Source organism: Coregonus clupeaformis, chromosome 27 (genome assembly GCF_020615455.1).
Source record: "Coregonus clupeaformis isolate EN_2021a chromosome 27, ASM2061545v1, whole genome shotgun sequence".
NCBI classification, from domain to species: domain Eukaryota; kingdom Metazoa; phylum Chordata; class Actinopteri; order Salmoniformes; family Salmonidae; genus Coregonus; species Coregonus clupeaformis.
In genome coordinates, this window is record NC_059218.1 from 12,697,158 (window position 1) to 12,722,453 (window position 25,296).

Sequence of the window (25,296 nt, forward strand, 5' to 3'; positions counted from 1 at the left end):
TGTGCGTGAGTAGAGGCTACCTTGTGTCCTTAGAAGGCCAGCTAGCTATGCCTCTTTGTAGTTGGACAAGAATGGAAAATGTTTTTCTAAAAAAACTTTCATTGAGAATGAGACACAACATGAAATCCATCCTGATGAGGCTGACAATCCTGTTTTCTGAGTCTCCCTTCACAAAGTAATCGAAATCTCACCTGGAGCTGAACACATCTGACAAAGCATCTAAAAAAAGCAGTTTTCAGAAACAAAAACATTGTATACTCTCTTATAAAACCTAATTTACAACAAGCAACATGTCATCTCTGACAGGTGCTTTAAAAAATGGTGGCACGATCATGTTTGAAAAAGAAAAGGAAAGCCGCACACTCTAGGAGCTAAGATGCAATAATTTAATATCCTAATATATCATGTTACCTGACCTTTTGACCCTATTGTGTTTTAGCCATCAAGTCCAGGCCACTTTCTCAGGTAGTATTGGAATATATATATATATATATATATATATATATATATATATATATATACACTACAGGTCAAACGTTTTAGAACACCTACTCATTCAAGGGTTTTTCTATATTTTGACTATTTTCTACATTGTAGAATAACAGTGAATACATCCAAACTATGAAATAACACACATGGAATCATGTAGTAACCAAACAAGTGTTATATTTGAGATTCTTCAAATAGCCACCCGTTGCCTTGATGACAGCTTTAAGCACTCTTGGCATTCTCTCAACCAGAGTCACCTGGAATGCTTTTCCAACAGTCTTGAAGGAGTTCCCACGTACAGTGAGGGAAAAAAGTATTTGATCCCCTGCTGATTTTGTACGTTTGCCCACTGACAAAGAAATGATCAGTCTATAATTTTAATGGTAGGTTTATTTGAACAGTGAGAGACAATAACAACAAGAAAATCCAGAAAAACGCATGTCAAAAATTGTATAAATTGATTTGCATTTTAATGAGGGAAATAAGTATTTGACCCCCTCTCAATCAAAAAGATTTCTGGCTCCCAGGTGTCTTTTATACAGGTAACGAGCTGAGATTAGGAGCACACTCATAAAGGGAGTGCTCCTAATCTCAATTTGTTACCTGTATAAAAGACACCTGTCCACAGAAGCAATCAATCAATCAGATTCCAAACTCTCCACCATGGCCAAGACCAAAGAACTCTCCAAGGATGTCAGGGACAAGATTGTAGACCCACACAAGGCTGGAATGGGCTACAAGACCATCGCCAAGCAGCTTGGTGAGAAGGAGACAACAGTTGGTGCGATTATTGGCAAATGGAAGAAACACAAAAGAACTGTCAATCTCCCTCGGCCTGGGGCTCCATACAAGATCTCACCTCGTGGAATTGCAATGATCATGAGAACGGTGAGGAATCAGCCCAGAACTACACGGGAGTATCTTGTCAATGATCTCAAGGCAGCTGGGACCATAGTCACCAAGAAAACAATTGGTAACACACTACGCCGCGAAGGACTGAAATCCTGCAGCTCCTGCAAGGTCCCCCTGCTCAGGAAAGCACATATACAGGCCCGTCTGAAGTTTGCCAATGAACATCTGAATGATTCAGAGGAGAACTGGGTGAAAGTGTTGTGGTCAGATGAGACCAAAATGGAGCTCTTTGGCATCAACTCAACTTGCCGTGTTTGGAGGAGGAGGAATGCTGCCCATGACCCCAAGAACACCATCCCCACCGTCAAACATGGAGGTGGAAACATTATGCTTTGGGGGTGTTTTTCTGCTAAGGGGACAGGACAACTTCACCGCATCAAAGGGACGATGGACGGGCCATGTACCGTCAAATCTTGGGTGAGAACCTCCTTTCCTCAGCCAGGACATTGAAAATGGGTCGTGGATGGGTATTCCAGCATGACAATGATCCAAAACACACGGCCAAGGCAACAAAGGAGTGGCTCAAGAAGAAGCACATTAAGGTCCTGGAGTGGCCTAGCCAGTCTCCAGACCTTAATCCCATAGAAAATCTGTGGAGGGAGCTGAAGGTTTGAGTTGCCAAACGTCAGCCTCAAAAACCTTAATGACTTGGAGAAGATCTGCAAAGAGGAGTGGGACAAAATCCCTCCTGAGATGTGTGCAAACCTGGTGGCCAACTACAAGAAATGTCTGACCTCTGTGATTGCCAACAAGGGTTTTGCCACCAAGTACTAAGTCATGTTTTGCAGAGTCATTTTTGACATGCGTTTTTCTGGATTTTTTTGATGTTATTCTGTCTCTCACTGTTCAAATAAACCTACCATTAAAATGATAGACTAATCATATCTTTGTCAGTGGGCAAACGTACAAAATCAGCAGGGTATCAAATACTTTTTTCCCTCACTGTATGCTGAGCACTTGTTGGTTGCTTTTCCTTCACTCTGCGGTCCGACTCATCCCAAACCATCTCAATTTGGTTGATGTCGGGTGATTGTGGAGGCCAGAACTCTCAATATGAGGTCTTTAGTACTTTGGGTAGAGGACCCTGAAGATCTGGCTGTCCACTTTCTTGGTATCCAGCCACTTCCCACACAGGAAGATGGTGATGACGCCGTTGGCCGTGTTGGTGACCTCCACACAGTCCAGCAGCCAGCTGGGACTGAGGCGAGTTATCGTGTTTCACACGCACCCTCAGGAACTCGCCTATGTCCAGCATTTCCAGCAGGAAGCGGCCCGTCTGGCCATTCTCAAACAGGTTGAGGAACTTCTGCCGCAGCGACCGGCAGCCCGAGTCGCCGTTGGAGCCGTAGATGGTGATGAAGACGTTGGCGTCGGTGCCCACCCCCTTCTCGTTGCCCTTGATGATGATATTGATGGGCACCAGGCTGCAGGCCTTGCTGGCGAATCTCTCAATGTCCTCGATGGTCACAAACTCGTCCCTCTTCGGGGAGAGGGGGATCAGGGCGTTGCAGACTATTAGGAACCTAGAACAGGAGGGATATAAAAGTAGAATGAATCTCTCTTCCACAAGACGGAGAACTTGTGTGTTTCCACACAACATATTTCTAGCTGCAGGGTTTCGCACCCTACCGAATAAGCCCCAGATGGTTGATATACAGTACATGGGGCCAGGCTAGGGGTCATTCACCTGTTGTTTAGCTCTTTCTCTATGAAGACGACCTCCTCCATCTGCCAGAATGTCTCTCCTCTCACCTCCTTCCCATCCTTGGCGGTGTGGCTCAGGCAGATGCCAGTAATGTCACCCAGCTGTTTGGAGGAGAACTTCCCCTGAATGAAAACAAGACACATTGCGCGGAAAACCAGTAAAGAATATTACAAGCTGCATTAGATAAGTTTAGCAAAAATGTAATCTTAAAAAAAATAGGTGTGGATTAGATTTTATGAGCTCCTTTCATGCCTGGCAATGTCTAATGAGTGTATTACTACTAGTGATTGAATTCCATAAGAGCAGAGTATACCGTTGAGAGGCCTGACTCATTATAGTCTGTAAAAGAGCTCTTAGTACCAAGGGAGATCATTCTAAACCTGGCTGGCATAATAGACAAAAGAGAAAAATCCTCCAATCCAATAATTTCTGTTTTTTCTTTACACAAACGCGTACCGCAATAACCTATTTTTCTTTGATGAGTTCTCCACCACATATTATTTTGATCGCCCCTTCTTCCCCTCCAGTGCGATCCAGATGTTCTCTTTGGTCTCTGCGTTGTCTGTGTCCACCATGGTGGTAATAATTTAATATTCTTTCAAACAAAAGTACAAACACAAAGCGTTAGCTTAGCCCTGGGGGGACTGAATTATCTTGAACGGTCCATTGGGCAAAAGTAGACATCAGCACAGTCAGTGTCCAGCCCTCGCATAACTCTAATGTTGCACATTTTTGTTACAGACCTGATTCAACTATACAAGGGCTTAGAAGGCTAGAACAAATATTTGCAACTTTGGGGTTACGTGAGGACTGGATTGCAATAGGATAGGAAACAAAGTAGATTAAATCAAATCAAATGTTATTTGCCACATGCGCCGAAGACGACAGGTGTAGACCTTACAGTGAAATGCTTACTTACAAGCCCTTAACCAACAATTCAGTTTTTTAAGAAAATAAAAAAAAGTGTTAAGTAAAAAATAGAAAATAATTAAAGAGCAGCAGTAAAATAAAATAACAGTAGGGAGGCAGTAGCCATTGTGTGCCGGGTGTAGCACGAAGCTAGCTAGCTAGCCGTTCTTCAAACAAAGTCAACACAGTGGCCATTGCTAGCTACCCAACACGACCAGCTAACTGTACTGTAGTAGCTAACTACAATATACTTGTCCTAGCTAGCCAACGTTTAATCATTGCTGCGTCATGAAAGGAACTTGACACAGACACGAATGATCTGTTTAGTGTGTTATCACACTATTGGTGTGTCTTGGCAGTGTCTTCGGCCGTGCCGGCTGTAGCACGGCGAGCTACCTAGCCGTTTTTTCGAACAGAGTCAGAGTCAACACAATAGCCATTGTGTGCCGGGTGTAGCACGAAGCTAGCTAGCTAGCCGTTCTTCAAACAAAGTCAACACAGTGGCCATTGCTAGCTACCCAACACGACCAGCTAACTGTACGGTAGTAGCTAAATACAATATACTTGTCCTAGCTAGCCAACGTCTAATCATTGCTGCGTCATGAAAGGAACTTGACACAGACACGAATGATCTGTTTAGTGTGTTATCACACTATTGGTGGTTTGTTGTGACCAAGTGTTGGTGCTAAACGGTGTGTTATTGTTATTGGATGCTAGCTTGCTAGTTAGCTATGGTGTCATAGTTAGCTAGCTGAATAAAGTGGGTTGAGTCTATTCCTTTAAACATTGAACCGCTGTGGTTCACAACAATTCTGATTTCTAAAGGTGGAAGTTGGGAGAGTTTTTGTTCGGGTGGTTCAGTGAAACAATTTTAGTTTCTGAGGTAGAAGTTTTTGGTGAGGGAGGCCCTGCTCTCTCCTCTCCCAGATGCTTAGCTCATTTCATTCCGATCTCCTCTGCATTTTTGTAGCCATTTGCTACAGCCTGTCAACTATGCCTCTGCCTATCCCTGTTCTCTCCCTCTCTGCACAGGCTACACAAACGCACCACACCGCGTGGCTGCTGCCTCTCTAACCTGGTGGTCCCTGCACGCACCACCCACGTGGAGTTCCAGGTCGCAGGCAGCCTCTGGAACTGCCGTTCTGCTGCCAACAAAGCTGACTTCATCCCAGCCTATGCCAACCTCCAGTCCCTCGACTTCCTGGCGCTGACGGAAACATGGATCACCACTGAAAACACTGCTACTCCTACTGCTCTCTCCTCGTCTGACCATGTGTTCTCGCATACCCCGAGAGCATCTGGTCAGAGGGGTGGTGGTACAGGAATCCTCATCTCTCCCAAGTGGACATTCTCAATTTTTCCCCTAACCCATCTGTCTATCTCCTCATTTGAATTCCATGCTGTCACAGTCACTAGCCCATTTAAGCTTAATATCCTTGTCATCTATCGCCCTCCAGGTTCCCTTGGAGAGTTCATCAATGAGCTTGACGCCTTGATAAGTTCCTTCCCTGAGGATGGCTCACCCCTCACAGTTTTGGGGGATTTCAACCTCCCTATGTCCACATTTGACTCATTTCTCTCTGCCTCCTTCTTTCCACTCCTCTCCTCTTTTGACCTCACCCCTCTCACCGTCCCCCCTACTCACAAGGCAGGCAATACGCTTGACCTCATCTTCACTAGATGCTGCTCCTCTACTAATCTCACTGCAACTCCCCTCCATGTCTCCGACCACTACTTTGTTTCCTTTTCTCTCTCGCTCTCCTCCCACACTACTCACTCTGCCCCTACACAGATGGTAATGCGCCGCCGCAACCTTCGCTCTCTCTCTCCCACTACTCTCTCCTCTTCCATCCTATCATCTCTTCCCTCTGCTCAATCCTTCTCCCTCCAATCTCCTGATTCTGCCTCCTCAACCCTCCTCTCCTCCCCTTTCTGCATCCTTTGACTCTCTGTGTCCCCTATCCTCCCGGCCGGCTCGGTCCTCCCCTCCAGCTCCGTGGCTTGATGACTCATTGCGAGCTCACAGAACAGAGCTCCGGGCAGCGGAGCGGAAATGGAAGAAAACTAAACTCCCTGCCGACCTGGCATCTTTTCACTCCCTCCTCTCTACATTTTCTTCATCTGTTTCTGCTGCTAAGGCCACCTTCTACCACTCTAAATTCCAAGCATCTGCCTCTAACCCTAGGGAAGCTCTTTGCCACATTTTCCTCCCTCCTGAATCCCCCTCCTCCTCTCTCTCGTGGATGACTTCGTCAACCACTTTGAAAAGAAGGTTGACGACATCCGATCCTCGTTTGTTAAGTCTAATGACACTGCTGCTGGTCCTGCTCACACTGCCCTACCCTATGCTTTGACTTCTTTCTCCCCTCTCTCTCCAGATAAAATCCTGCGACTTGTGACTGCAGGCCGCCCAACAACCTGCCCGCTTGACCCCATCCCCTCCTCCCTTCTCCAGACCATCTCCGGTGACCTTCTCCCCTACCTCACCTCGCTGATCAACTCATCCTTGACCGCTGGCCATGTCCCTTCCGTCTTCAAGAGAGCGAGAGTTGCTCCCCTTCTCAAAAAACCAACACTCGACCCCACTGATGTCAACAACTACAGACCAGTATCCCTTCTTTCTTTTCTTTCCAAAACTATTGAGCGTGCCGTCTTTAGCCAACTCTCTTGCTATCTCTCTCAGAATGACCTTCTTGATCCAAACCAATCAGGTTTCAGGACTGGTCATTCAACTGAGACTGCTCTTCTCTGTGTCACGGAGACTCTCCGCACTGCTAAAGCTAACTCTCTCTCCTCTGCTCTTGTCCTTCTAGACCTGTCTGCTGCCTTTGATACTGTGAACCATCAGATCCTCCTCTCCACCCTCTCCGAGCTGGGCATCTCCGGCGCGGCTCACTCCTGGATTGCGTCCTACCTGACCGGTCGCTCCTACCAAGTGGCGTGGCGAGAAGCTGTCTCCGCACCACGTGCTCTCACCACTGGTGTCCCCCAGGGCTCAGTTCTAGGCCCTCTCCTTTTCTCCCTATACACCAAGTCACTTGGCTCTGTCATATCCTCACATGGCCTTTCCTATCATTGCTACGCTGACGATACACAACTAATCTTCTCCTTTCCCCCCTTCTGATAACCAGGTGGCGAATCGCATCTCTGCATGTCTGGCAGACATATCAGTATGGATGACGGATCACCACCTCAAGCTGAACCCTGGCAAGACGGAGCTGCTCTTCCTCCCGGGAAGGACTGCCCGTTCCATGATCTCGCCATCACGGTTGACAACTCCGCTGTGTCCTCCTCCCAGAGTGCGAAGAGCCTAGGCGTGACCCTGGACAACACCCTGTCGTTCTCCGCCAACATCAAGGCGGTGACCCGCTCCTGCAGGTTCATGCTCTACAACATTCGGAGAGTACGACCCTGCCTTACACAGGAAGCGGCACAGGTCCTAATCCAGGCACTTGTCATCTCCCCGTCTGGACTACTGCAACTCGCTGTTGGCTGGCCTCCCTGCCTGTGCCATTAAACCCCTACAACTCATCCAGAATGCCGCAGCCCGTCTGGTGTTCAACCTTCCCAAGTTCTCTCACGTCACCCCCCTCCTCCGCACACTCCACTGGCTTCCAGTTGAAGCTCGCATCCGCTACAAGACCATGGTGCTTGCCTATGGAGCAGTGAGGGGAACGGCACCTCTGTACCTTCAGGCTCTGATCAGTCCCTACACCCAAACGAGGGCATTGCGTTCATCCACCTCTGGCCTGCTGGCTCCCTTCCTCTGCGGAAGCATAGCTCCCGCTCAGCCCAGTCAAAACTGTTCGCTGCTCTGGCACCCCAATGGTGGAACAAGCTCCCTCACGACGCCAGGACAGCGGAGTCACTCACCACCTTCCGGAGACATTTGAAACCCCACCTCTTTAAGGAATACCTGGGATAGGATAAAGTAATCCTTCTAACCCCCCCCAAATTGTAAAGTGGTTATCCCACTGGCTATAGGGTGAACGCACCAATTTGTGAGTCGCTCTGGCTAAGAGCGTCTGCTAAATGACGTTAATGTGCCCTTGAGCAAGGCACTTAACCCTAATTGCTCCTGTAAGTCGCTCTGGATAAGAGCGTCTGCTAAATGACTAAAATGTAAATGTAAATGTAAATGTAATGAGGCTATATACAGGGGGTGCCGGTACAGAGTCAATGTGCGGGGGCACCGGTTAGTCGAGGTAATTGAGGTAATATGTACATGTGGGTAGAGTTAAAGTGACAATGCAAAAATAATAAACAGAGTAGCAGCAGCGTAAAAGAGGGGGTTGGGGTGGGGTGGGGGGGCAATGCAAATAGTCCGGGTAGCCATGATTAGCTGTTCAGGAGTCTTATTGCTTGTGGGTAGAAGCTGTTAAGAAGCCTTTTGGACCTAAACTTGGCGCTCCGGTACCGCTTGCCGTGCGGTAGCAGAGAGGACAGTCTATGACTAGGGTGGCTGGAGTCTTTGACAATTTTTAGGGCCTTTCTCTGACACCGCCTGGTATAGAGGTCCTGGATGGCAGGAAGCTTGGCCCCAGTGATGTACTGGGCCGTACGCACTACCCTCTGTAGTGCCTTGCGGTCGGAGGCCGAGCAGTTGCCATACCAGGCGGTGATGTAACCAGTCAGGATGCTCTTGATGGTGCAGCTGTATAACTTTTTGAGGATCTGAGGACCCATGCCAAATATTTTCAGTCTCCTGAGGGGGAATAGGCTTTTATCGTGCCCTCTTCATGACTGTCTTGGTGTGTTTGGACCATGATAGTTTGTTGGTGATGTGGACACCAAGGAACTTGAAGCTCTCAACCTGTTCCACTACAGCCCCGTCGATGAGAATGGGGGCGTGCTCAGTCCTCTTTTTTTTCCTGTAGTCCACAATCATATCCTTTGTCTTGATCACGTTGAGGGAGAGGTTGTTGTCCTGGCACCACACGGCCAGATCTCTGACCTCCTCCCTATAGGCTGTCTCATCGTTGTCGGTGATCAGGCCTACCACTGTTGTGTCGTTGGCAAACGTAATGATGGTGTTGAAGTCATGCCTGGCCATGCAGTCATGGGTGAACAGGGAGTACAGGAGGGGACTGAGCACGCACCCCTGAGGGGCCCCCGTGTTGAGGATCAGCGTGGCAGATGTGTTGTTACCTACCCTTACCATTACAGTACACTATAGTGATTTCATTATGATCTGATTGGAGCACTGTAAAGACTAGAGCCAGGAGTTCTTCCTGACTGCATAGCCTTACCAGGATAAATGCTTGGCCCTACTAAAGAGAACTCAGGCTTGTGCGCAACTGATCTTACTGGTCTTCTCGTTGAGGTCTAAGATGTCGTTGTTGGTGCAGACCAACTCCCTCATGATCTGTCCGTCGTCCTCCTTCTTGACCAACCAGCGGTCGCATGGGAAACGGAATGTCTTGTCCAGGGCCTCATCCTTTACATCAATGAATTCTATGTGCCACCCTGGAGCAGGACCTGATCATGACATATCAGTAGAGTATTAAACAACTGACAGGGTATGAAATAGACAGCCGTGATAAACAATATATCATTAAAAAAAACTATCTAGTTCACAGTTGGTGCATAAAAACACAATGCAGATTTAGGTACAGAGGGAAGTGTGTTCAGCTCCCTGCCATCCAGGACCTCTATACCAGGCGGTTTTAGAGGAAGGCCCCAAACATTGTCAAAGACTCCAGCCACCCAAGTCATAGACTGTTCTCTCTGCTACCGCACAACAAGTGTCTGGAACCAACAGGACCCTGACAGGACCCTGAACAGCTTCTACCCCCAAGTCATCGTATAAAAAATATATTCACCAATAACCATTCCCCGTCACCAGACTGCATATTCGAACCTCCCCCATCAGCAACAGTCAGACATCCTTGAAAAAAGAAATATCTATTCACCAATAATACAGATTTTACAAACCTAATTTCACCCCAAAGGTCTCTGTAAATCTTCCCCATTAGCCACTAACATTCTGCCTTTCAAAACACCACTTCACCATCATTCAGACATCCTTGAAAATTAATAAAATCACCATATTTACTTCCATAGACTGCCTTTCAAATAGTCCCATATTAACAACTAACCAACTTCCTTATCAAATCAAACCTCAATTAAGAAGCGCTTTTTCCTCTGAGTAACGTGTGACTCATGTGCTTGCATGTTTGTTTGTGTGTGTGTGTGTGTGTGTGTGTGTGTGTGTGTGTGTGCGTGCGTGTGTGTGCGTGCGTGCGTGACTCACATGTCTTTAACTTATGTGCGTGTGTGTGTGTGTGTGTGTGCGCATGCGTGCATGCCCGTATGTGTAATGTTGAGAGCGCAGTCAATGCTTCTCTGATGCTGTGTGTGTGAAAGCTCTGCTCATGATCCACACACACACAGGCTCAGTGGGAAGATGAGGGCCATGTCTTCAGTAACACTGGCAGCCAAGTGCAGAATGAGGAGCTCTTTGAAGTGAGCTCAGACACCTAGCTCCTCTATCGTGTCAATCAGCAGCCCGCTTCTCCTCTGCTCTGCTCTGCGGTGGAAAACTGCACGGCTAAGGAGCAAAGCCCAGCAACAGCTTTCAGAGGAGGATCTCTTTCATTAGCCTATGTGAGTCCAAATGGAACGTCGTTATTCCACCTCTGCTGCAGCGTCACGTCTCTCCAAGCAGAAAAGAGGCTCCGCTGTGCCGCTGAGATGAAGTGAATCAGGAGAATATACTGTAACAAACATCCCAGCTGGTTAGGAACAGGACCTAAGCTGGATCTGGTGCAGTGTATAATAAATGGTGTCGATTTGCAGTGCAAGTTCGAGATTGAGGGACAGTGTCATTACAGATAATTGAAGTAAATGTGGTTCAGGGAATTACAGTAATGACTAGGCTTTAGTTCAGTGGGATAATGTAGTCTTGAGATTGATACGTGGGCCTGTATTCATAAAGTGTCTCAGAGTAGGATTGCTTTTCTAGGATCAGGTCCCCCCTGCCCATTTATTATAATCTAAAAGGCAAAAATGATCCTAGATCAGTATGTTTTAACTCTGAGATGCTTTATGAATACAGGCCCTGGTCAGTCACACAAACATGATGGACTTTAATGAGGACTGTAGAATGTGTTGTTTGTCTGTGCACTGACTGACTGACCCACCTCCGATGTCACTGGTCTCGACCTGGATGATGTAGGTGGTTCTCTCCACCATCTCCTCCTCGTCCACCACGGCAGCCATCTCACATATCATGGTCGTCTTGGGCCCTTTGGTTTTAGACAGCCATTCCTCATAGGTGAACTCCGACACATCCTCTGTGGTCAGGTTATGCATGATAATCTGGGCGAAATTATGATGAATTATAATTAATCATGATGAATTAGTCAAAGTCATTAACCTTTATTTTACTAGGTAAGTCATTAACCCTTGTTTGCTAGCGTATTGAAAACAGGGGTGGCAATAATTTGGACCTCAATCTTTGAGATTTTTCTTTATTGCTTGTTAAACAAAATATTTGTCTCTGGGCAATTGTATTAGTATAAAATAATATAATTTCCCAAATTTTTGGAGCATACAATATAGCTCAGTATTTGTATTATTTATTTAATAGTCGTTTTTGCTCATATTTATCAAGGGTGCCAATAATTATGGACCTGACATTATATGTAAATACTGTGCTGTCACGATCGTCGTAGGGAATAGACCAAGGCGCAGCGTGATGAACGAACATGTTTATTTATCTTTAGTGATAAATACTGACAATGAACAAAACAACAAACAACTCGTAACGTCCTAGGTAACATAGACCAACACGGAACAAGAACCCACAAACACAAAGGGAAAAACAGACAGTTTAAATATGGCTCCCAATCAGAGACAACCAGCCACAGCTGACACTCGTTGCCTCTGATTGGGAGTCACTCAGGCCAACATAGAAATAAACAAACTAGAACTCCCAACATAGAAATATAACACATAGAATGAACACACCCTGGCTCAACATATATAGTCCCAGAGCCAGGGTGTGACAGTACCCCCCCCTAAAGGCGCGGACTGCGACCGCGCCTCAACCAGAGCAAAACAGGGGAGGGCTGGGTGGGCATTCCTCCTCGGCGGCGGTTCTGGCTCCGGGCTTGCCCACCACCCTTCCACCATCCCCCCGTGGCGCCCCTGGTCCGGTCTGACGATGCGCACCCCTGGCTTGGTGCGTGGAGTAGGAACGGGCCGGACCGGGCCGACGATGCGCACCCCTGGCTTGGTGCGTGGAGTAGGAACGGGCCGGACCGGGCTGACGATGCGCACCCCTGGCTTGGTGCGTGGGTAGGAACGGGCCGGACGGGCTGACGATGCGCACCCCGGGCTTGGTGCGTGGAGTAGGAACGGGCCGGACCGGGCTGACGATGCGCACTCCCTGGCTTGGTGCGTGGAGTAGGAACGGGCCGGACCGGGCTGACGATGCGCACCCCTGGCTTGGTGCGTGGAGTAGGAACAGGCCGGACCGGGCTGACGACGCACACCGTAGGCTTGGTGCGAGGAGCAGGGACAGGCCGGACCGGGCTGGCGACGCACACCGTAGGCTTGGTGCGTGGGGCAGGAACAGGCCGGGCTGGCGACGCGCACCGTAGGCTTGGTGCGAGTGGCAGGAACAGGCCGGGCCGGGCTGGCGACGCGCACTGTAGACTTGGTGCGAGTGGCAGGAACAGGCCGGGCCGGGCTGGCGACGCGCACCGTAGACTTGGTGCGAGTGGCAGGAACAGGCCGGGCCGGGCTGGCGACGCACACCGTAGGCTTGGTGCGAGGGGCAGGAACAGGCCGGACCGGGCTGGCGACGCACACCGTAGGCTTGGTGCGAGAGGCAGGAACAGGCCGGACCGGGCTGGCGACGCGCACCGTACATTTGGTGCGAGGGGCCGTAACAGGCCGGACCGTACTGGGGACACACACCACTGGCTCTACCCCGGGATCTGGAACGGGCCGGACCGGACTGGTAACACACCCCAGTACCTCTCGCCGTGCCTCTAAACCTTCTTTCCCTACTTTGACCAGTGGCCCCCGTAACCTGGTGGCCTTCTGAATACGCCCCTTTTCTGCCTCCGTCAGCCCCGTCGTCCATGCCCTGTGCCCCCCCCTAAACATTTTTTGGGGTTGCCTCTCGACCGTCCGACGACGACACAGATCACGCCGTTGCTCCTCTCTCCGTCGCCTCTCTACTGTCTCACTCCATGGCCGGCGATCCATCCCGGCCAGGATTTCCTCCCAGGTCCAGGACCCCTGCCCATCCAAAATCTGCTCCCACGTCCAGGCTGCCTGCTCCTGGACACGCTGCTTGGTCCTGTGATGGTGGGTTCTTCTGTCACGATCGTCATAGGGAATAGACCAAGGCGCAGCGTGATGAACGAACATGTTTATTTATCTTTAGTGATAAATACTGACAATGAACAAAACAACAAACGACTCGTAACGTCCTAGGTAACATAGACCAACACGGAACAAGAACCCACAAACACAAAGGGAAAAACAGACAGTTTAAATATGGCTCCCAATCAGAGACAACCAGCCACAGCTGACACTCGTTGCCTCTGATTGGGAGTCACTCAGGCCAACATAGAAATAAACAAACTAGAACTCCCAACATAGAAATATAACACATAGAATGAACACACCCTGGCTCAACATATATAGTCCCAGAGCCAGGGTGTGACATGTGCATTATGAGCATATCCCTCTTCCCCTCGCCTCTCCCAGTGTGTTTGACCACTTGTCATGGACAGGGTGTAACTGTAGAAAGTACCCTACTGTAAAAATCCAAGGCTCCGGTAGCCCAACCTGCATTAACTTCCATCAATATATTAATTTGAGTGGGATTAGCATGCTGGCTGTGTGCCCAGTTCACTGCAGTGGCCATTTGAATAAACAGGCACTGTGTGTGTAATCCATAACGTTAGCACACATCTGTTTGGGATGCTGTACATCTACTGGGTCAGTCCAAGGACATGGCCCAGCCACAGACCGACACGGCTGTGTTTGGTTAGTCTAGAGGCAGGCTGGGTGATATGGAAAGACATGGAGGGGTTGTTCCTGCATGGGACATGCCTTTTTACATCAGAGTGGTAAGGTCTTGGCATTGAAGTGAATTTGGGGCCAGCGTTCATATTGTGCAGACAGGGGGAAGCCATCCGCCAATTCAATGATGACCATCAAACAGAACTGGAACACAATTATGTCTCAGTGAGAAACCTCAGAATGTAGGAGAAAATCTGTAATGTTTCCTGGAGGTGGGGGGTGTTCAGAATTTTTGTATTGTACTTCTTAGTGCATGTGCTACTTCTGTCAACAACCAATTACAGATCACAAATAAATGGTATGGTAATACATTGAGACAATTAGCAATGCCCCTGTGATGTCACATCATAAAATATATGTTCACTCAGTAAATGAAGGCGAGTGTTGTCACATATTTCATGGCAGGGTTATACAATACAATACAATTCAACTTTGTCCAATGTCTTTTTGCTGTCTTGTGTTATTCACAACCCCTTTGACACTACATAAAACAGTACATGTTTAGTGTCATCATTGGGATACAGCATGGTGCTTCTGCTACTGCTCATTACCAAGCCTGTGTCTGAGCCTGTGTGTGTCGGTGTCTGGGGAGAACAGATTCAGCCCAGTATCTGCAGCCTGCCTGCTCCAACCCCACACTGACTGAAATGGGTCAATACACTCATGTGCCATTCAATGAAGCTCACCCCAGACGAACTCTTACCCCTACCGTGCAGAGCTGTGTGAGTGTGTCTGTCTGTCTGGTGTGTGTGGCTGAATTATGCAGTGACCTATCGCCTGCAGGCAGGGATCAGTGTGTGTTTATGTGTGTGCGTGTGTGTGTGTGAGAGAGAGAGAGAGCGAGTGTGTGAGAGAGAAAGTCTGAGAGGGATGTTGGGGATTGCGCAACCCTGTGACCTAAGACTTAGGGCTCGATTCAATCCATAGCGCTGAAGACCTGTGCTACAGCGCAATAGAAATGTAAAGGCAATGTTCCCACGTTAGCGGAGACTGCATTCACGATTCGCCCAAATGCTGCATATGTCGACTCAATCAGAAATTACCTATAAAATGTAAATCGAGCTATAAGGCTGAACAATCTCACAGAATGGGATCACCGAGTGCTGAAGCACGTCCTCGGTTGCAACACTTACTACCGAGTTCCAAACTGCCTCTGGAAGCAACGTCAGTACAAGAACTGTTCGTCGGGAGCTTCATGAAATGGGTTTCCATGGCAGAGCAGCCGCACACAAGCCTAAGATCACCATGCGCAATGCCAAGTGTCGGCTGGAGTGGTGTAAAGCCCGCCGCCATTGGACTCTGGAGCAGTGGAAACACGTTCTCTCTGATGAATCACGCTTCACCATCTGGCAGTCCGACGGAAGAATCTGGGTTTGGCGGATGCCAGGAGAACGCTACCTGCCTGAATGCATAGTGCCAACTGTAAAGTTTGGTGGAGGAGGAATAATGGTCCAGGGTTGTTTTTCATGGTTCGGGCTAGGCCCCTTAGTTCCAGTGATGGGAAATCTCAACACTACAACATACAATGACATTCTAGACGATTCTGTGCTTCCAACATTGTGGCCCTTTCCTGTTTCAGCATGACAATGCCCCTGTGCACAAAGCGAGGTCCATACAGAAATGGTTTGTCGACATCGGTGTGGAAGAACTTGACTGGCCTGCACAGAGCCCTGACCTCAACCCCATCGAACAACTTTGGGATGAATTGGAACGCCGACTGTGAGCCAGGCCTACTTGCCCAACATCAGTACCCAACCTCACTAATGCTCTTGTGGCTGAATGGAAGCCTGCACTAATGTTCCAACATCTAGTGGAAAGCCTTCCCAGAAGAGTGGAGGCTGTTATAGCAGCAAAGGGGGGACCAACTCCATATTAATGATTTTGGAATGAGATGTTTGACAAGCAGGTGTCCACATACTTTTGGCTAGTGTAACATCAATAGATTTAGGCTACTACCTGATACTTGAATTTGCCCTATATCCATCTTGAGGTTGCTACAACCTAGCCTACAAATGAACGTTTATAACGTAGGTGCACAGATTGAGAGACAAATTGGAGTAATCAAGGTGACAGACAGTGAGTGACACATTTAATACCGCCTTGCATGCACTTGCCTGTATGTGATGTGCATTCTGACTGAGTGACAGCAAACTTGGCTGCCTGCTGCAAATTGAGGAGAGACACACTGCTGGAAGTGGTGTTGGAGGGCCAGTAGGAAGCAAGTTGAAAGGACATATAGGCAAGCCAACAAGAATCAACTTTTCTAAATACCTAGACCATTCAAGGGCAGGCAAAGACTGGAAGTAGTTATGCGACATATCTAAAACTAGCGAATTAGATCAAGATTAACTTCTCTCGACGCTAGCCAGCTAGCTAACGTCAGCTAACTGACAAAAACAAACTGTAAACAAACAATGATGTAAGTATAATGCGACAGCTTTACTATCTTTACTGTTAGTGTTAGCAGGTCGGGTAAGAAATTAGAGTGGCAGAATAAGTATCATACAAATAATTTGTTTTTGTGACAGCCAAGTATGTTAGTATAGACACGTGAGGCTGCTGAAAACATTTATTGAAACGACAAAAAAGTGGATGCCGCCAAAGTTAGGCTAATTACATGGGACTAACGGGAGTACCCTAAGGCTGTACCCTACTCGAGGGTGTGGTCACATTAAGCCACACCTCGTCATGTGTATCTATTCAATTGACACATGCGCATTCGCGCTAAATTGCCATCAGAAACTAGCAAAAAGTCGGTGGTTGTATTTGATGACCATTTATTGAAAAAGTGTGGATTTCAGCAAACAAAGAAAGGCACATAACTACAGAGGACAAACATAGGTACAAGGTAGGCGTTTCATGATTTCCAAGTATTGACTTGGGCGAATCGATGTAGTTGGAGCTAGATTCCACAAAGCCTGGTCTCTGCTCCTCTCTCTTGGTGAAATTCATCATAAACTTCCTTCACCATGGAGTGGAGTTTAGTCCGCTACTTTGCTAGTTGCAAATTCCTTCTCGCATCTACGTGCTCTCCTGCTCTCACCTTTTCCCATTGCTTGTGGACTTCAGTGCACAACATAACAGCTGTCTTTGACCAGGCACAAAAACCTCTCCAAGCCAAACCTTCATACCATAACCGCTAACCACCTACATCGTTGTTACCATATTAATAACGTTATAGTCAACAAACTAGAACTAACGCGTTAGTAAACCCACAATCCAATCCATGTGTCCAATGTACAGCAAAGAGTTTAGCAGTTACACCGGCGGGCCCCAGTAACAATAAATTAATAAAACCGAAAGCTTACCTTGACTTGGAAGAGTTGCAGTGTTGGATAGCCTTAGCCAGCTAGCTAATGTAAATAGCACTCCTCTCTGTTTGAGTCAGGTTGTTGTGTAGGCTAGATTAGCTGCATTAGCTAAGTAAATGAAAGGTAAACTAAGAAGAATACTAATTCTCCTTAATATTTTCAGAAATGTTGTTAAAAACTGTTCAACTTTTGTCTTTCTCTTTGAGTCAACTACTCACCACACTTTATGCACTGCAGTGCTAGCTGTAGCTTATGCTTTCAGCACTAGATTTATTCTCTAATCCTGATTGGATGGACAACATGTCAGTTCATACTGCAAGAGCTCTGATAGGTTGGAGGACATCCTCTGGAGGTCGTCATGAAAACTGTATAAGTCTATGGAAGGGGGTGAGAACCATGAGCCTCATAGGTTTTGTATTGAAGTCAATGTATCCAGAGGAATTGCGGAAAATAGCTGTCCTCCAGCTACACCATTGTGCTTTTGAGGCTACTGTAGACCTTCATTGCAAAACAGTGTGTTTTAATCAGTTATTTGGTGACGTGAATATATTTATATTGAAGAAAAATATAAACACAACATGTAAAGTGTTGGTCCCATGTTTCATGAGCTGAAATAAAAGATCCCCAAAATGTTCCATTAGCACCAAAAGTTATTTCTCGAAAATGTTGTGCACAAATTTGTTTACATCCCTGTTAGTGAGCATTTCTCCTTTGCCAAGATAATCCATCCACCTGACAGGTGTGGCATATCAAGAAGCTGATTAAACAGCATGATCATTACAGAGGTGCACCTTGTGCTGGGGACAATAAAAGGCCACTCTAAAATGTGCAGTCTTACAACACAATGCCACGGATGTCTCAAGTTTTGAGGGAGCGTGGAATTGGCATGCTGACTGCAGGAATGTCCACCAGAGCTGTTGCCAGAGAATTTAATGTTCAAGCCGCCTCCAATGTGTTTTAGAGAATTTGGCAATACGTCCAATAGGCCTCACAACCGCAGACCATGTGTAACCACACCAGCCCAGGACCTTCACATCTGGCTTCTTCACCTGTGAATTGTCTGAGACCAGCCACCCAGACAGCTGATGAAACTGTGGGTTTGCACAATCGAAACATTTCTGCACAAACTGTCAGAAACCGTCTCAGAGAAGCTCATCTGCTCGGCGTCGTAACTGAATTCAGTGGGCAAATGCTCACATTCGATGGCCACTGGCACACTGGAGAGGTGTATTCTTCACGGATGAATTCGGTTTCAACTGTACCAGGCAGATGGCGATGTGTGGGTGAGCGGTTTGCTGATGTCGATGTTGTAAACATGGGTGCCCAAGATGGCGGTGGGGTTATGGTATGGGCAGGCATGAGCTACGGACAACGAACACAGTTGCATTTTATCAATGGCAATTTGAATGCACAGACATACCGTGACGAGATCCTGAGGCCCATTGTCGTGCCATTCATCCACCGCCATCAGCTCATGTTTCAGCATGATAATGAACAGCCCCATGTTGGATCTATACATAATTCCTGGAAGCTGAAAATGTCCCAGTTCTTCCATGGCCTGCATACTCACCAGACATGTCACCCATTGAGCATGTTTGGGATGCTCTGGATCGACGTGTACGACAGCATGTTCCAGTTCCCGCCAATATCCAGCAACTTCGCACAGCCATTGAAGAGGAGTGGGACAACAATCCACAGGCCACTATAAACAGCCTGATCAACTCTATGCGAAGGAGATGTGTCGTGTCGCTGACTGGTTTTCTGATACACGCACCTACCTTTTTTTAAGGTATCTGTGACCAACAGATGCATATCTGTATTCTCAGTCATGTGAAATCCATAGATTAGGGCCTAATGAATGTATTTCAATTGACTGATTTTCTTATATGAACTGTAACTCAGAAAATGTTTGAAATTGTTCCATGTTCCATTTATATTTTTGTTCAGTGGAGTATAATTTTATCTAAAAAGGATAACTTTTAACTATGTTTAACTATTTTTATTTTTATGAAATTCACTGAGTACAATGGTCCTCCCCTTCCTCCTATCAGGAGCCTCCACTGATTGTATGGTATTGTATTATATTCTTACTGTAAACATGGAGTAATTACTGCTCTTGTCACGACTTCCGCCGAAGTTGGTGCCTCTCCTTGTGCGGGCGGCTATCGGCGGTCGTCGTCACCGGCATTCTAGCTGCCACCGATCTACGTTTCTGTTTTCCATTTGTTTTGTCTGTATTGTACACACCTGGTTCCCATCACGTTAATTTGTTTCCCTATTTAACCCTCTGATTCCCTCATGGTGTTGTGCGTGATTGTTCGTTGTTTGGTGTTTATGTCTGCTGTGAGCTGATGTATTTCCCTGCGTGGAAATTAGATTTTGTTGCTTTTCGAGTAAAGTTCGTCTATTACTCAGTTCTGTGTCGTGCGCCTGACTCCGTCCTACCGCTGCACACTGACATCCTGACAGCTCTGTAAGGTCAAAGACAAAGACTGTGTTGTATAGAGTCTTTGTTGTATCGAGCCGGTAAACTGTGACATGTTGTCAGTGCTGACCTTATCCAGGAACCAGTCAGGTTGGCTACCAGAGCCGTCGATACGAGCCCTCATCTTCATCAGGGGAGCAATGTCATCGACTTCCAGGCTGAACGTGTCCTCCTGACCACGCTCAAACCTAAAGACAGCCAGAGTGTGAGCGAAATGCTTTATGGGAGAGTCTTTTAAACTGTCAACACACCACTAGTCCATATCACATGCACTGTGAACTACAGTAAATACAACTATTCTATGCTAATCAGAGATAGTTTTTTATGTGGATAAATGTGGAATAAAATTGTAGTTTTGTTGTTTCAATACCACTTTATGTTGGCTATTTGGGGTGTGTTTATTTGGGTGTGTTCAATTTATGCATTTGTTGAAGTGTGAACATTTGGTCACATGGGTGAACTTTTGGGTCAGGTGTGTTTGACAGCGTTTCATCAGTGTGTTTGGTTGCCTGTGAACGTTTGGTCAGGTGTGTGTTTGGTCAGGGCCAGGTGTGTGTGTGGTACTGGACCTGTCCTCATTGTTCTGCAGAAGTATCCCCTCTGTAGTGCTGTTAGCCCCAAACACAGACCGGTAGATCTGGGTGTCTGTACCTGCATTCAGAACATCTCCCGTCACCTCATAGATGATCTGACAATAACAGACAGACAATGATTAATCAATCAGTCAATAAATCAATCAGTCAATCAAATTAAACTATGAATATTTGTTTAATTGATGAGATAACATATGCTGCCAGTTAAACCAAACAAATAAATTCGGCGCATGTGGCCAATAAAATTTGATTTGATTTGATTTTGGCAAACTCCAAGTGGGCTGTCATGTGGCCACTCTACCATAAAGGCCTGATTGGTGGAGTGCTGCAGAGATGGTTGTCCTTCTGTAAGGTTCTCCCATCTCCAAAAGGCACCTAAAGGACTCTCAGACCATAAGAAACAAGATTCTCTGGTCTGATGAAACCAAGATTAAAATATTTGGCCTGAATGCCAAGCGTCAGGTCTGGAGGAAACCTGGCACCATCCCTACGGTGAAGCATGGTGGTGGCAGCATCATGCTGTGGGGATGTTTTTCAGTGGCAGGGAGTGGGAGACTAGTCAGGATCGAGGGAAAGATGAACAGAGCAAAGTACAGAGAGGTACTTGATGAAAACCTGTTCCAGAGCGCTCAGGACCTCAGACCCGGGCGAAGGTTCACCTTCCAACAGGACAACAACCCTAAGCACACAGCCAAGACAGCGCAGGAGTGGCTTCGGGGCAAGTCTCTGAATGTCCTTGAGTGGCCCAGCCAGAGCCCGGACTTGAACCCGATCGAACATCTCTGGAGGGACCTGAAAATGTATGTTCAGTGATGTTCCCCATCCAACCTGACAGAGCTTGAGAGGATCTGCAGAGAAGAATGGGAGAAACTGCCCAAATACAGGTGTGCCAAGCTTGTAGCGTCATACCCAAGAAGATCCGAGGCTGTAATCGCTGCCAAAGGTGCTTCAACAAAGTACTGAGGAAAGGGTCTGAATACTTATGTAAATGTGATATAGCAGTTTTAATTTTTTAAATTTTTTTTATTGTTTTTCTAAAATGTCAATGTAATCCATTTTAGTATAAGGCTGTAATGTAACAAAAAAGTGGAAAAAGTCAAGGGGTCTGAATACTTTCTGAATGCACTGTAGATATAAGTAGATATCTTTGTTTGAAAGAAATTATATATTTCCCTTGATGGAGTGATGCTAAAAATGGCTCAACTTACCCCCCTCTGCCATATATTAAACCGATATGACTGCATGTACTGTTTGTGTTTAGTACTGTATTAGCAGTCCAGGTAATAACTGTGTACTGTAGGTAAAGCAAGTACAGGCGTAATACTGTAACAGTAGAAAAAGGTATATTATTGGTGATACTTGCCTTCTGGGAGATGGTGATGCTATCTGCATCCAACACGTTGAGCACCCTGGCAGCCAGTCCATCTCCCCAATCTTTGGTCAACCCATACTTACACTGGAAAATGTATTTTACCCCTTTGGTTGGCACGGCAACAGCTAGCTCATCAACCAACTAGCAACTCTCAGGAGTGGCTCCTCCGAGCTACAGGGAGAGCATGGAGCAACCACATCCATCAGCGTGTGTTGTGACTCTTGCACTAGATGAAGACTTCTGTGTCTGAACGCTGTTTGTATAACATGGTCCAGGAATAAAGCACTCATGGTAGCAGCATTAAACCGTTTGCAGGCCTTGTCTTCCTTTATCTACAGTATATATTGCACACCACCACTTTTCTTTGGGATATGCATATACTGTATGCTTAATGTGATGTGACCCATACCTCCACCCTCCTAATCTCTCCCACGTCAACTCCATGCGACTCGAAGGACTCCAGAGACCCAGAATCAAAGCACTTCTTCCCCCCACGCAGGTCAAGCCACAGCCCCTCTGTCTGGGTGTGGTTTGGCCCCACATAGACCGTGCTGCTGGTACTGGCATCCTTCTCTGCCCCTGTGGAGATGGTGAAGTGGTATGGCATGACTGCAAAGACACAAGGTAATGTGTTTTGACTGTATGTGTATGAGTGTGTAGCACAAAAATACAGTTGTTTCTCCAAACCCTGCCTCTACAAAGTGTAATGTGAATACTTATTTCTGGAGTGATCAATCAGCTTATTGCAATGTATGCAACTGGTGAAATGCAGTCTTTTTTCACAACTCTTGATGTGCTTGTGTGTGTGTGTGGGGGGGGGTTATATTGACAGTAGTGTGTTTATTTACTGGAACCCTTCTTTTGGACGTCCTCATTCTTCTTGTTACTCTTCTTGTTCATGTTGCTGTCTACACTCTTCGTGATCAGGGCTGATCAGGGCTGAGCTCTTCTTCCTGCCTTGGAAAGTCTCCCTCTCCCCCTCATAACCCTGTGAGAATACACAGGTCAGGTCACACACACTTTGTCAGGATCTGTGTGCTCACACACACATATGCGTACGCACTCACACACTGATACGCATGCACACACATACTGACTGCAGAAGTATAGTTCACACATACATTAGTGTACATACTGTGGCACACACACACACACAGTACCTTGATCTAGAACATTCTCTCGATGCGTCAGTCCTTTCATTTCCTGGACAACCAGCGCTCATACAGGAACACTAAGACCTCCTCCAGATCCTCGTCAACCACCTCCATGTGGTCCAGGTACCAATCAGCACTCACCATGCTGTTGTCATGGCGAATCTTAATTCTAAACACCTGGCCCAGGTCCACCGCCTCAATGGTACATTTATCCAGCTGAAATAGGAGGCACATTCAGCACAAGCAGTTGAATGATCCAAAAAGACACATTCATTAGTATTTTCCTTATATATTGCCATAATATTACTGTACAATGATTGTATAACAACATCACTACCTTTTATTTTGTGATGCAAAAGCCAATAATGGATACGGTGTGGTGTTCTGTCTCTTACCGCTCCCTTCTCAAACTTGTTGCTGTTTGTCTCAGACTTGCTGAGTTTGTGTTCACACGTGTCGCCCAGGTCTCTGTAGATGGTGAGGAAAACGTTGGCATCCGTGCCCCTGTTGTAAACGTCACCTGTCATCGCATACACCTTGTAGGTGGGCACAGATAACAGATAAAACAACCCACAGACAGAAAGCATAATAATGGGCTGTGTTCAAATGGGAACAAATTCCCAACATTGTGTGACTGCAGCGGAGCAAGACAGAGAACTGCCTCATCATTTACCTGTCAGACAAAGAAGGCAGGCAGACAAAGAATCTGACAAACGAAAAGGCACATTCTGCTGTAATGGCCAGCCTCCAGTGTGTCTGTGTGTGCATATGTGGGTGTAATCTCCACTGAGTCTTCCTCCTCAGAGTGTGTGCGTGTGCATGTGCGTGTGTGTTTGCTTGTGTTTGTGTGTACGTACTCTCCAGTGCATCTTCCACCTCAATCTCGTTGACTTTCAGAGTTCCGTCTCGTAGTTGTTTCTCCATTATGATGTCAGAGGGTACTAACGCTCTCACTGTCTCTCCGTCATCCTCTGACTTGGCCAGCCAGTGCTCACATGAGAAGATGATAGTCTCCGACCCCTAGAGAGACACAGAGCAGCAATGTGTGAGTGACTGAGAACACTCCAGGTCTCTCCGTGAGGAGAAGAGCACCACCTTGTGACTAAAAATGGTATTGTTTTGATTTATAATACGACGTCGTCCGTCTCTTTTTACTGAAGACCTGTGTAGGATTGCCCTGACCTTTGACACTGGACTAAGATTAGATTTGTTCATTTCCCCCCATATGGTTAAGGTTAGGATTTGTGAAGGGTAAGCTGATCCTAGATCTGTAACTGAGTAAGTAGCCTTTCTCCTGTGTATCTTTCTCTTCCTCAGTAGTCGTCTGCTCTAACCGCAAGCCTAAAAATGCTCACAATAATCATTGATTGTGAGCTATTTCACGCTGCAAGCTTTTTTAAATGACACCATCATCAGTTCATCCCTCTGTTATCATGACCAATGCAGATCTTCTCTATGACATCCCCCACGTCCTCCAACTGCATGGTGTCACAGAAACATCATCATCATCATGATCATGAGGATCATCATCCACATCATCATCCTCTTCATCACCATCATCCTCATTAAAGAACCACATATCCCTTACTCAACTGTCTCTATACATTGTTTTATAGGTGACCACTGTGTGGACGTACCTCAACGATGAACATGTCCTCAGCTCCCTTCTCAAACGACATGGTCCTCTCCCTCTTGTTGAACAAAGAGACCTCTGCTGGGTGCACACCCCCGTCTCGACCGTACAGCACGGTGAACACGTCTGCGTCTGTACCCACTGCAAACAGGTCACTGGCGAAGGTCTCAATCTCGTACGGCACAACTGTAACAGAGGGGAAACAAGGGTATAATATGGCATGGTAATTGGTAGGATAGGGTCCTGTAAGATATGGGTTATCTACAATAAGTACAGTGTACTGTAGACTGATATGACCTGATATGGTATGATATAAGATAGTAATACTGTATAGGGTAGTGGTATGCTAGCTAGTAGGCTATAATATGGGTTATCTAAGTATAGTATGTCGCAAGTTGGTTCTTACATGGTGTGTCGAGATCAGTCTGGAGGTCTGCAGGGGACAGGTCCCTGACGATGGCCCCGTCGTCGTTCGTCCTCTCCCTTGTACAGCCAGCGACCACAGGGGAACCTTAGCCTCTGGCCCAGGAACGGGGCGTCAACCTCTACCCAGTCAAGGAACCAGCCTGCTGTGGCCGCTGCACAGGCATAACACATCATATCACAAGGACTGTGTGTGTCTGTCTGTCTGTCTGTCTGTCTCTCTGTCTTATGTATTCGTATCACAGAGCAGTAAATGGCATAGTAGG

At 46.9% G+C, this 25,296-nt stretch overlaps 1 protein-coding gene across 1 annotated transcript in view; it reads right to left on the bottom strand.

Moving 5' to 3' along the window:
* Positions 1-2,463: 2,463 nt before the first annotated feature.
* LOC121542181 (lipoxygenase homology domain-containing protein 1) overlaps positions 2,464-25,296 on the bottom strand; it is a 57,938-nt gene continuing 35,105 nt past the window's right edge. Inside the window, 17 exon segments of the mRNA XM_045208272.1 lie at positions 2,464-2,605; positions 2,607-2,924; positions 3,089-3,228; positions 9,309-9,493; positions 11,158-11,335; positions 19,926-20,043; positions 20,425-20,543; positions 22,230-22,429; positions 22,733-22,808; positions 22,910-22,916; positions 22,994-23,190; positions 23,370-23,494; positions 23,832-23,994; positions 24,390-24,452; positions 24,612-24,793; positions 25,014-25,077; positions 25,079-25,227. Of these exon segments, the coding sequence (XP_045064207.1) occupies positions 2,464-2,605; positions 2,607-2,924; positions 3,089-3,228; positions 9,309-9,493; positions 11,158-11,335; positions 19,926-20,043; positions 20,425-20,543; positions 22,230-22,429; positions 22,733-22,808; positions 22,910-22,916; positions 22,994-23,190; positions 23,370-23,494; positions 23,832-23,994; positions 24,390-24,452; positions 24,612-24,793; positions 25,014-25,077; positions 25,079-25,227 (2,426 nt within the window).